Source organism: Rhyacophila brunnea, unplaced genomic scaffold, assembly GCF_057557595.1.
Source record: "Rhyacophila brunnea isolate RB1 unplaced genomic scaffold, BYU_Rbru_1.0 scaffold_2, whole genome shotgun sequence".
Lineage (NCBI taxonomy): Eukaryota > Metazoa > Arthropoda > Insecta > Trichoptera > Rhyacophilidae > Rhyacophila > Rhyacophila brunnea.
Window position 1 is genome coordinate 20974347 of NW_028232859.1, and position 13642 is coordinate 20987988.

Sequence of the window (13642 nt, forward strand, 5' to 3'; positions counted from 1 at the left end):
TCTAAGAAAAGCTTCAAGCCATCATCACCACACTACGTAATTATAGCATTTTAAATTACCAATGGTGTATCATTAATTATCGGCTTTTGAGCTTTGAGAATCGATGTCTCCGCCGAATCTTAGGGGTACATTGGTACGACCGCGTTACAAATACTCGAGTTCGTGAGCACAGCAGCCTTCGGTGATTGAAGTTATCACGAAGAGACGATTTACGTGGCTGGGACACGTATTCCGGATGCCGCCAAAGAGTGCGGCACTTCGTACCCTTGTGGCACAGCCTCAAGGGTTCCATCGCCGTGGCCGCCTCTCCCTCACCCTGCAGCGTTGCTACAAAAGCGACCTATTTGCTGCAGGTCTGACGTGGCGGGAGGCTCATGGCGATGGACCGAGGGAAGTGGCGCCAATGCTTGCCCTATGCCCCAATATTAAGACATGACAGGGTAGAAGAAGAAGTATCATTAATTATATAAGATAAAACATGACGGAAGGTGCAACTCGAGTTGCTAAGCACGATTCCTATAGAATAATATAAAATTGTCATTAATCAGTAAGTACCTACCTATATTCAACATTATAAGGACTAATATTGTAGTGTATGTATATACCTATACCATAGGCCCCACATCGTGAAGCTGGCCCCCAGGCTAGGATCTTTGGTGGGGCCCCCTTCTTATCGCTAAGAATAAAGGCAGTATGTACGGGGTAACAATAATCTGTATATTTAGCGTTTTATTGTATATTTTAAAACATCCATACGAATTATGGAGATGTCGAGTATTGATAAACAATTAAGAATTGTTTCGTATAACCACATAACTATAAATAATAGTATTGTAAGAAAATTCTTTTTTTTTACTATTAAAGCAAATTTGTGATGTGTGTTTATCTCACTTATCTGGTCGATTCGCCTCGCCGGGCTCCTCCTGAGCACGGGCTCCTCCTGAGCACGGGCTCCTCCTGAGCACGGGCTCCCAGGCTAGAGCCCTTTCAGCCCCTCGTTGTGGAGACCATGACCTATATGTTACAATGATGATGCTTTGGTTACCATTATTGTAATATACGTACACTTACCACCTCAGATTAAAGAACTTACCACCGTATTTATTTAATCTATGACTACCATCTAAAATTATTTGTTGTCCGCACTGAACACGTACCTACCTAATTTGTGAGTGTATTTTAAACTAAACGATTCAATTTGTGATGTTTGTCCTTACCTAGTCTCATTATAGTCATTATTATTGCCACGGTGATGAATAATGATAATACAGAACAATAATTTATTATTATGATAGTAATAAAATTTAATTGGAGGATCTTTTTTTTTAAAACAAATTTACAAACAAAAATTAACTAAAAGTTCTCTACATAGTAGGTATCTATTATTTCTATGTTTTTAAAGTAGCAAGTTACAACGTATGTAATAACACAATAGAAACGTCCCTTAAAAATAAACTAATTACGGTAGGCTATTCAATAGTTTCATACCAAAAACATTTTTGTAGGAAAATGGCATAATGGTGCATTTATTTATTACTCATTGTAAAAATAAGGGTTTACGACACGTCATAAATATTTTTAACACGTCGAGTCAATTGTCGAAATGACATTGAATCAGAAAACCCTGTTTCAACTGTATTGTCGATCTTAAATGCTTATCGGAGTGAATTCTTAATTTTTTAGCAGATTTACACGAAGTACCTACTACTTGATTAAACCTTCATAAAATTTATAAATATCCACTCATATTTATCATTTTCAAAACGAAAAAATTCTGCTTGTGGCCACTGGTCAACAGCATTATATGTCAAATCAGTTTGGATACCAACGACAAAAAATATACTTATATGTAATATATAGAAAGGTATCGCCTGCTGAGATGTTTAACCAAATTTCAAGAGAACAAATTTAAATAATACAAAATGTTTTAAAAAACAAGCGATTATCACTAATAAGTAGATTTTAGCGGAATTGTACGATTTAAATTACCAAACTTTATCATATTAATTTTACCACCGAAAATTTTGCCCGCAAAAATAGACGTGGGTATAAAATTAACACGGCGATTAGATGGCGATGAAAATAAATAAGTTTTATCACTCACAATAAAATATAAGTAATAAATTAGTAGGTAAGTAAATTCGCAATGCATACCAGTCAAAGGTAAAAGCGAGACTGTACTGAGATATTTCATACTTTAGAAATTATTATACAAATATGTAGGTGCCATCTTTATTTTTTATTGAATTTAAGTTATTTAAGTACAAAAGGTTTTCAAACAATGTCAGCAAAGGCACAATTCTTTTGTAGCTTGCAGCTGTAGTTACTTTTTTCATGTAAGTATGCAATTATTTGGAGTGTTTAGACAATGCATTTAGACACGGATGTATCGACACAAAAAAGAAAATTGAAAGAAATTTAGGGATGTCATAAATTTTATTTTTAACCCTTGCACGCCCGGCATGACATAACTTCGTTAATTTTTAATTTTGAGAAAAACTTTAAAAGATACATTTACACATAAATACCTCAATCTAACGAACCGCAACGCAATTTTAAATGAATCCACGAGCCGGAACGGTATATTTTGGAATTCCACGAACCACAACGGCGCTCCGGTGCGTTCCTGTCCATTTCGAGCGCTGTAAGTGGTATCATCTGCGAATCTAAAGTTGTCTTTTTTCTGGTCAGCAATTGTTATTCAGTATTGCCAATGATCTAAGGCAGCGGTCGGCAACCCATATGCATTGGCGTGCCACAAAACAGGCAATTCAAAGTATTCGACACTGAGCGTGCCACTGAAATAAAACTAATAAATCTAAGACAATTTTATTTCACTATAATAATACACGCTACAAAAAACACCATAAAAATTACGATATTTAAACAGTAGTGACTCTCTTGAGGTTCAATTTTGGAAGCTAACACCTTAATATTTGTTTCATAGTTTGAAGTTTTTAATTGTATGCACATTTTCTTCAGTTAAACGAATTCGATGAACGAGACAGGTACGGGTTTATAATATATTTAATAATTGAGAATGTTTGCTCACAGTAATACGTTGTACCAAAAACACTTAAAAGAGCGAACGCGACTTTATTCATACAATGAAATCTGTCTGAGAGTTCATTCCACGTTTTGGTTATCATGTCAAGATAATTGACTTCGTTTTTCATAATTTCATCTCTGGCAGTTTAATTTCGAAATATCAGAATTGTTAAATTCGATTAACTCTAAATCAATATACTTACTCAATGTCCAAAAATTCTAAATATTCTTTTTTTGTAACTGTCATTAATGTCAGACTGCAAAATATATTTTTAAACATGGGTGAGTATTTTTTTTGTTGAGTTGTTTCTTATCAGTTATTACAAAGCCATTACTTAAAGTGTCCACATTTTTTTTAAATTTTCTTAAATTTAGAAAATATAAAAAACTTTTAATTTACTGAAAAGTACCGAAAATTTTAATAAATCGTCATTTTCGAGGCGTGCCACCTAGTGGCACGCGTGCCATAGGTTGCCAGGCGCTAATCTAGGGCTCTTTGCATTGTATGCCTACATATATATTGAATAACTGGGGATATAAAACACATCCCTGACGAACTCTCTTCTCGGTTCGGAAACTCTAAGATATTTACTCTTACCTTTGTGTGGCTATTGCTATATAGGTTTTTTATAAGATAGGTAAGGTGTGATGGAACTCCCGTTTCCAGAAGTACCTTACACATACAGTTCCATCTTACGCAGTCGAGTCAATGAAGCGTAACATCATATGTGTATTAAGCTCTCTGCATTTTTTAACTAGTTGCCTGATGTTCAGAATTTGTTCTCGAGTTCCGGTGCCCGTATTCACCTGTGGTGGCGCTTTAAGCAAGTGGACTGTAATTTTAAGGATGTTGTGGATCCCGGATCTAGGTGTGGGGGTGATTAACAGAATGCCAGACACTGACCTTTTTATGATGTTGATGTTGGTTCCGTGGTCTGGTTGAACTGTCACTCGCGCGATATTGTTTTTTGGGTTACCCGGTGCGCGGTACTTGACGGTACACTTTTTATGGATGATATGATATGGGGTTGATGAATCATGATAATTGGTGATATGAATGATGAGAGCCGGTATCACGCTTGCCAGGTATTCAGAAGTATAGCTTGTACGACGGTCACACTATGTCAAGCTGACTTGGCCCTGGGCAAAGAACAACTTCTGAATCAGTCTGTATTTTACGCGGCGCGCCAACACGCGCTCGATCGTATCGTTGAGCTGACTCACGCGCGACGGCGGTCTTTGAGTAACTCTTTTTGAATTACGCTGTAGGTAGGAAACGACGGTAAAGTTTAACAACTTGCGCACGTTCGATTGCCGCCTATTACTTGAGTTAATACAATGCTATTTGCATCATGGTCTCTCATGGCCCATAATTGCTAATTGCCTGGTCTTGTGACAATAATACTAGGATTTGAGGGAGATGGGAAGTAAGGATTACGGCCACCACAATTTGGCACAACCAACCTGTTATTATTAATATTATTACATTATTACATTGTAATGTAATGTCTAAAACGTTGGAACATTTTTACTCATAATCGCATTTGAGATTATTGGTAAGTACTTACCTACTTACGAACCTTTTTCCCTAGATTGGAACCGGCACACCACTGACTCCTTATCGCATTCGTTTTTCAACCGTTTGCTTTTGCCGCGATTTGAAATTTGGAATATCCGGCAGCTGATGATGTTTACACATATTTCACAAAGTTGTGAGGAAAAACATTTCTATGAATGGGGGTCAATGAAATAAGTGGTATTTTAAAGATAAAAAACAAAACTATTTGTTAAAAGATAACGATATTTTTTACAACTTTTATCAACTGTTCATAACATATTCGATAAAAAACATAGAAAAATGTTTGAAGCTGGTTAGCTGTAAATACGCTTCTAAATTATGTTAAAATGAGGCCATAAAAGGGATAGGAATATGATAAGTAGGTACATACATACCTACACTATTCCACATTCAATTTTAAAAAAACTCAATGTGTTCATAGTAATATGAAAATATATATATTTTTTTTATTTAAAAAAAGACACGCTGAGCACATAATAAATTATTAATTCAAGACGTTCACAACATGACATTTAGAATAAAAAGTACAAGTAAATCAACTAGAGAAAAAAACAAAGCAAAAAAATAATTTTATAGAGAAGAAATAATAAAAAACAACAATAATTAATTCAAAAAAATACAAATTAAACGATAAAATAGAATTTTAAAAGCAGAATGCATAATGCATCGCTAAAAATGTTTACATCTCTAAGGAGTGCACTGACCAGCCGCACAGCCCTCGCTATTGGTGCCTGGTGAGCCTGACATGAGGAAATAGCTTTCACCCAAAATAAGTCATGGCACGCATGTAATTGACGGGTGCATAAAATTTCAAATTCACCAGATTATCGGCATTGGAAACTATACCACGTGAGACCAGGGAAAAATGCTTTAAGAGCAGAAATGACCTACCAGCTTCAAGAGAATGAAAGGCGAGCATGCCTTGAAGAAATTTAATAGGAAAATACTTGTTTGAGAAACTGTCAAAAGGAAAATAATTATGTACATTAAAATAAAGACGTCGAATATTTTTTTTCTGAACACGCTCTAACTAAAACAAGCTTATAGGAAACCTCATAAGGACTCCAGACAATGGACCCATACTCAAAAAGCTCATATATATGTACTTATTTTGTTATAATTCAAAAACCACGACGTTAATTTCATAAATCATTAGGCATTTTCTTGAAAATCTAGTTCATATAGCTATCTGGGATCACCCATCAAAATGGGTTAAAAATATAATTACTCACATAATCTTTGTAGCAAAATAATACGAGAGCTCATTATTGGTTGCAAAATCATTGTATATATCATAAATACGTCCGACAAGTTTTGTATAATGTATAATTTTATAAAAAAATATGCGACTTTTTTATAATTCACGACCCGGAACGCAATTTTTAATTTTCCACGAGACGGAACGATAATCTTGAAGATTTCATGAACCGGAACTGCGCTGCATTTCTGCAGTGCATTTTGATCCCTGTAGTCGTAGTACAATGGTTCACGTCGTCGTGTCACGCGTGAAAGTAAAACGACTAAAACCTATGTGTCAAGGATGGAAGACAGCAAGCTACTCAATAGGGACTTCTTCCATACATCGCATGTAAAAGGGAGGGTCAGGTGACCTATATGGGTGGACCGTGTAGAAAGAAACGCAGTATTCAGTGGTCCAATGCTCAAATTACATCGGCAGATTGCGTCTGGCCCGATCGTCTGCCACGATTGCCAAAATCTATTATCTATATATGGGTTTCCGGGATCGTGAGCGATGGTGAGCAAATTGGAACAAATTCTATTTCCGTCTGTCACGATCCATTCATTAGCAAGCGAAGATTCCCGAGAAGTACGAAAATATCCGTACACGCGCCCGCTTGGTTTGACAGCTGAGTTTTGACGTAAAATTGCAGCAACACTACGTTTATTTTAAACCAATCAAAAGCAAGGACCAACGCGATCGAATCGTTGCGTGCAATTGCAAATAGTGTAAAGACGTTGATCATGACGGTCGGCGTGGATCGTTGGATCTGGTTTTAATATGCGCGTCTGCCATTGTAATTAAGCCTTTAGGCTCTAGAGACCCATATTGGGTTGACGTACTGACGATGGTGATACTTATTGTTTCATAAAATAAGCTAATGCCTAATAATGATGTATTGACTACGCCCTACTCCATTCAAAAAAATTATAATTGATGACTTAGTTAAACCATTCTTGTCGATTACCCCATGTACCCCTATAAAAAGTGAGCCTGTACTTGCTTGTAGAGACTTCCATGCAGAGCGTTATCCATGCGAGTGTTTCGCTTCCTCGATCATTTCATGTTCACTTTCCATATCAGTCAAACTCATATTGTAATATTGATTTATTAATCATCGCAAGCTAAGTGCTAAGCAATGTTCCTTCTATTTTTTTTATTTGTGGGAATAAAATATGCCATGTAGGTATACTGCAGTGGAAAGGAACTACTCTACCTACAGATTTTGTGATACAAAGAACGGTTTTACACGAAGGATTCACGTATCATATTCTGGTACGAACGGTACTGACGGATAACCTACATAAAAACAAATTAAACTTTTCACACTGTGATAATGACATAATACAGCGTCGTTATACAGAATTCGAGTCGCTTAGGAACATCGGTCGCCTAGCTGTTCTCAACCTTTTTACACCTCCGGACCATTGAAAATATTAGAAACGTTTTGCGGACCGCCAACGCAGAAACAATAAAAATAATTTATATAGTAACGTATTATAATGTCTGATAGCGGTTAATTTCGTCACGTAAAATCTTTAATCTATTTTTTAAGAACAAAATCACAATGCACAAACACTTAGAGCCGTTTTACACGGAACACCTGTGCCCAGCCACCGGTGTGCGAGATACATTATTTTCGCGCTTACATATAAATGAACCCAACACTCGCGTGACTCTGAGCGCGCCGGTTCATTTATGTGTAAATGCGGCACCTCGAAACACCGGTGGCTGAACACAGGTATCCCGTGTGAAACGGTTCTTACGGGTGTTGAAGATTTTATTGGACTTTTTGGCATAGGCATTTGGATGCCAAAAATTCGCGGACCACCGGGGTTGGGAAACACTGGCCTAGATGAATCCGGTAACCAACCAAACAAACACATCACGGAATGGCGCTATTCACACTGGATAATATACTGTCGGGGGTTTAGGATTACAAGTGCCTATCAAGGTACATAGTTTTGAGATAAACGTAAATTAAGATTTTGGTGTTATGAGACGCTGAAAATTAAACACATTTTACTCGAGTAAAAGGAACATTTTATCACAATTCACAATACTTAACACATGTATTTTCAATATAACAGCTCTTAAGGCAGTGTTGCCTTGATAACATTGTTTTTGTTACCTTCATAAAAAAATATCAAGTAATTACCATTATAATATTATTAATATCTTGGCTACGGATGTCATAACTCATAACGGTGATCTGAGGAACTACGGACTCCCGGTCTATATCCCGACCACCGTTATAGTCCGTAACACTGAATACGGCGCTTTAAAATAGTAGCCAAGAAAATCTAATATATCTTTATAGTTTGATATACTAACAACTGAGTATATAGGTAATTACTACCTATATGTACTTATTATTATTATGAACCAAGCGCCAACACGCTTGAGTTGGTAGCTGAATCTTTTCATGTAATTGTGATTTAAAGTCGATGATTGCTCACAAGTCACAACGATCGTTGAATCTCGTTGGATCATCGAGTCTGTTGTGTAATTAGACCTTTATATAGTGATGCATTAAATGTATTGAAAGTAAACTTTTATCTATTTTCTATTATTATTCTATTTTATGTACATAATTTAAAAACTACATACATAGTGATACAGATAGGTACCTAAGTCGTGTAGGTACACACTAGAGTTGGCAACATCATAAAAAACGGCAAATCAGTTCATTTTATATACAAATAGGTACTCACGTTACAAAAAAATACACATTCGTACGTCCATAAATATTACACATAATAAATGAATATACATAATTATGAAATTTCTTCCGAAGTAGAAAAATCTTCGACCATCGAGACACTGTTTAAAAATGAGTTTTTCACTATAGTACCTAAATATTTTATTGTTGTGGTGTTGCCCTTTACTTTTGCGCAGTCACCTCTTAGCACAGTGCGATAAGTGCATGAGTGCCTAATAAAATGACCAAATGATAAATTTACTACCTAATTAATTGTAAAAGCAAGTAGGTATTGTTTAATTTATAACATATTAGTGTATTCACCCAAATATCATACTAGAACACAGGTTCCTAACCTTTTTCGGGCGGCGACCCCTTTTTATAAAAGCAATGTGACCCGCGACCCGATGCAATAGAAAAAGTAATTTTTGCAACGAAAATAATTTTTTTAGTATAATTTTATTTTAAATTATGTTTTATAATTAATTTTATGCGATTATTGAAATTGCATGTTATTAACCAGCCTCAAAATTCGCGGGTGAGTTTTTGTTAACGCCAACCTCATGTCATTCTCAACATTTAATATATTTCTTTTTTTTTGTTTTTAAACGAAGAAGAATTGAAAATCCACTCTCGCAGAAATATGCAGACGCAAATGGAACTAAAACTCTAAAGGCAAGCATCGTCACATTTGGGTATGAATGATACATACCACACCAGAATTGTGTGAGCAATTTTTCATTAAACAAGTTACGTGCCGAGGAACCATTCCGCAAATCCAAGAATTCATCTTGTAATTCATCGGGAATGCTGGCTACATCAAGGGAAGCAGAGAATGGATTTCGTGCCAATGTATTTTCTTCTTCATTCAGCTCAGGAAAGTAACGCTGAAGTTCGTTTTCAAGGGATTCGAGATGCCCAGTAATCTCCTCCTTCAAATTTTCATTTATTTCACCTTCAGATTCATCTACCACACTACAGAGTTTCTCAAACATGGCAATGTTTCCAAGATTTATTTTTCTTCGCCAGTTTTGCAGCTTGTATAATAATGCCCCGAGATTGTCGTGAAATGCGATAATATTCGTTTCCTTTCCCTGAAGTTTCAGATTAAGCCTATTTTGCTGTTCTAATATATCTGCTAGATATGCTACTCTTTTCAACCAAGCTTTGTCGTTAAAGTATACCAAAAGGTCATGTTTCCCTTGCACTTCCAGGAACAACTTGATTTCATCTTTCAATTCAAAGACACGATTCACAATGTTTCCTTTCGACAACCAGCGTACTGCAGTGTAGAAAAGAAGAACCTCGTGATCAGAATCCATGTCTTTGCACAGTTCTTTAAACAGACTGGTGTTAAGAGCTCCAGATTTGATGTAATTTACGATTTTTATCAGTGAATCAAGTACCTCTTGCAGAGAAGTTGGAAGAGTCTTACTGGCTAGGGCAAACCGGTGAACAATAGAGGCATTTCACCATTACTCCCAAACTCTCAACATGTTTAACCAACTGTGACAGAATAGCGTACCTAGATTACAAAAAATATATGAAATCATTCAAACTTCAAGACACCATTAAAAATAAATTTGCATAGGTTGGGAACCCGTGGTATTAGGCAGGTATTAATTTACTTTCTAGTAACTAGAAGTAAATTAATACCTGCCTTAGGTTTCCCAATAAGAATATAGGTATGTATTATTCTATTATTCTTCAATAGTCCCAATAGGCGAGGGAGAGAGATCATTACTTCGTCTTACTAGATCGTAAAATTTAACGAAGTTGCCGGTGACATGTTGCCAGTGTGGACCCGGCATAAGAAGTTAAGCAAGTGGCTGACAATATCCATCTCTCGTAAAAACAAAATCTGTTAATACAAACTTCCACTCTGTGGAGGCCCATAATAATATGATCTTATTAGGATCGGACATGGTCGAAAAAAATGTTACAATAAGTTAACCGTCTGAACTGTCAAAAAGTACGATGTTTTAACAGCACCTCTCTTGGCTGTATTAACTTTTAGAGCGAGTTAGACAGTTTTACCGGCTAACTTATTGTAACAATTATAATACCTACATAAACTACCCTCGATAGCCACTGATAGCAGCTTTGTGTATAGAATAGATGCGCTGGTGTGGTGCTGCTAAGCTTATAATGGGTAGGTATCTTTAATTATTGTTACTACCTCTCCAAATCGCACCACTCAACTTCTACTTTTTTTGGCGCCCATGGCGAATCCTCTGACAAATACCGCAGGTACTACATATATCAATTAATTGAATCTAATTTTATTGTTTACCTTCTTGAAATTTATTGGGTTAAATTAACCAGACAAATATATTTTATAATAATTATATTTTGATTGAAACGACCGAGACAGATAATTTGTATGACCCGGGAGTCGAAGACCAATAATAATAATAGTTAGATTTGCGAAAGAACAAGTCAGAAGTTTGAATTATTCAAGCACGTTGAAAAACCCTATATATATTCTACTATTTATAGTATCTTTTATACTTTTATTGTTGAAATTAGCCAGATAGGAATATATGGAGCATTGGATCTTGGATCAATATAAATTACTAATGGTTATAATCCCGGGCAGAAGTGTTATTTTGGAATGATATTATCGGGTTGGTGAAAACATTTTTCAAGAGTGGTGATTTTACTTATGCGATGATCGCAGCCAGGCGCGCACACAGAAATTGATTTGGAGAGGGTCAGCGTCATCTTTAGATTAATAAAGCCTGAGCATATCTTTTTGCACAACCAACGAGTGGTCCACTGTTCAGCTGTCAAAATCAGATCTCAGATTGCTTGACATATTGATTCGCCCTTTCTCGTTTCAAATTGAATTACAAAAAAATCTCAAATCAAATATATTAACTATCATGTTATTTATAAATAATATACATTCCATTTATTCATCAGATGTCAAAGTCAGACTAGTCCTTCATACAAAAACCGGTGGTAATATCGATTTCCAAAAAATATGTAACATTTATCTATGTATTAGATTTGTAGAAGGTGTGTTAATGCTAGTGTATTATTTATCATGTAACTCATCTATCCAAATCAAACCATTCCCTGTGTGAACACGACAGACGCCTCAGCATGAGCACTCTATAGAACAATGACAGGTCATCTATAGACAACAACGGGAGGGGCGGAAAAACTAAAACCAGTCGTTGTGAATGTATCGGCTTTCTACTTGAGTCGGCAATGAGAGGGTCCATTTTGAAATGTATTTATTGAATTGATTTTTAAGGCGGCGGGGTTAACAAAATCTAGCTGGTGCCATACCTCTACATTTACCGCGCCTACTACTTATAGCTTGTCGTCGCTTCTTACGCACTTTTCCAGGTAAATTTTCCATACCCAGACACGGAGTCTAGTGATAAACACCTACCTGGCCTACAAGTAGGTATATCTAAGGGTTTCACTTACGAGTTGTCGCATCCACAAGTGGTTATCAAATGCGCCAGACTTCATAACTATGGGAGAGTTAGTGTTCGTTTGTGTCGTCCGCATCGGAATATTAAAGCAAACATTAGATGCTCCAGATAATCGCATAAATGTATGAGTTCCACAGGTCTTCCAGTGGCCACGGGTCTTGCGTACAGTTGGATGCCACCATTTAGAACCAATTTGACAACGCGCCGCTGTCAACCAAGTAATTCTGGACAATCGGCGTCAATTTGGCGACGCCTATTCTTAGTAAAAAAATATTTTTTTATTTTTAAATATTTCTTCACACCTATCAAAATTACCCACATATATATGAAGACAATTATCTTAAATATTTCAATAACTACACAATTTAAAAATAAATATTTAAATAAAACAGTTATGTTATAACAATTTTAATATTACAGCAAAAGTAAATGTGGCCGTTGATACATTTTTCCCCTTTTAAACTTGTCTTCAATGGGTCAAATGAAATTTAATGAGTACGAAAACGGATAAGTACAAAAAATTATTTGGCAAATAAATGTTTTACACAATGTAATTAATGTAAACACATCCAGTGACGTCCCTAAACAGAATGCCGCCCCTAGGCAGCGCCAAAATGGCGCCTCATTCTTGTCCAGTATTTTTTATCATCTTTTCATGACTCCAATATCTAAGAAATGTGTTATAGTTATATGGATACATTACTAACAAAATTGAAAATATAGACTATAATTATTCGCAAATCTGCTCGTGTCATTTTTCGTCACCAAGGACGCCGAAGGGAAACGGAAGTAAACTAGACATCGCGAACCCAACAAAAAAAATACAGTCCTGTTAAACCTTTTATGTTAATTAATACATTATGTTTCCAACCAGTAAGCTGAATTTTTAATGGAAATATATTTTCGTTATTATAGCTATTTCTCCTCGATTTGCCGCCCTTCAAGTAACTGCCGCCCCCAAGCGACGCTCAATGTGCCTACCCCCACGGGACGTTACTAAACACACCAACATCTAATAATATCCACATTTTAGAGATAGAGAGAGGAACATTGATAATTAAAGGTTTTTCATAAATTATAATACAAAAATATACTTAGTTTACTAATATCTACTATTTAAAATTATATTCAGTCGAAAATATATCCATGAATATTTATATACATAAATCATACAAAAGTTCACGAACGCGACGAAAAGTGTAACAGAATTTCACGAACGTAACCCAAAATTTTCTCATTCTATTTACTTATTAATTATTCGTTATATATCTAACGATATTTTAAATGGGGGCGGGATTTAATTTTCAATGATTTTTTATATTTATGCGGGATAATGTCCTGGGGGCTATTGTCCTGTCACCTTCCCAATCATCAAGGGTTGGTGAATTAACGTAAATACGATACCTACATGATATTATTAAAAACCATTTCAATTTATAGGAACCTTCTTTAGATTTTGGTATCATGGCAAACAACCATGGCCCCCACAAGGGGGGGGGGGCTGACAGGGCTCTAGCCTAGGGGCCCGGGCTCAGGAAAAGCCCGGCGTGACGAGTCGACCGATAAGAGAGATAAACACATACCATAAATTTGCTCTAATAGTAAAAAAAGTCGCCTGCGGCGCT

At 36.0% G+C, this 13642-nt stretch overlaps 1 protein-coding gene across 1 annotated transcript in view; it reads right to left on the bottom strand.

The window, feature by feature from the left end:
* The window catches only part of LOC147072030 (zinc finger BED domain-containing protein 5-like), a 52663-nt gene extending 42773 nt beyond the window's left edge, over positions 1-9890 (bottom strand). Inside the window, exon 1 of the mRNA XM_085946545.1 lies at positions 9323-9890. Coding sequence (XP_085802671.1) covers positions 9323-9890 — 568 coding nt within the window. The remainder of the gene's footprint in view (positions 1-9322) is intronic.
* Positions 9891-13642: the final 3752 nt, after the last annotated feature.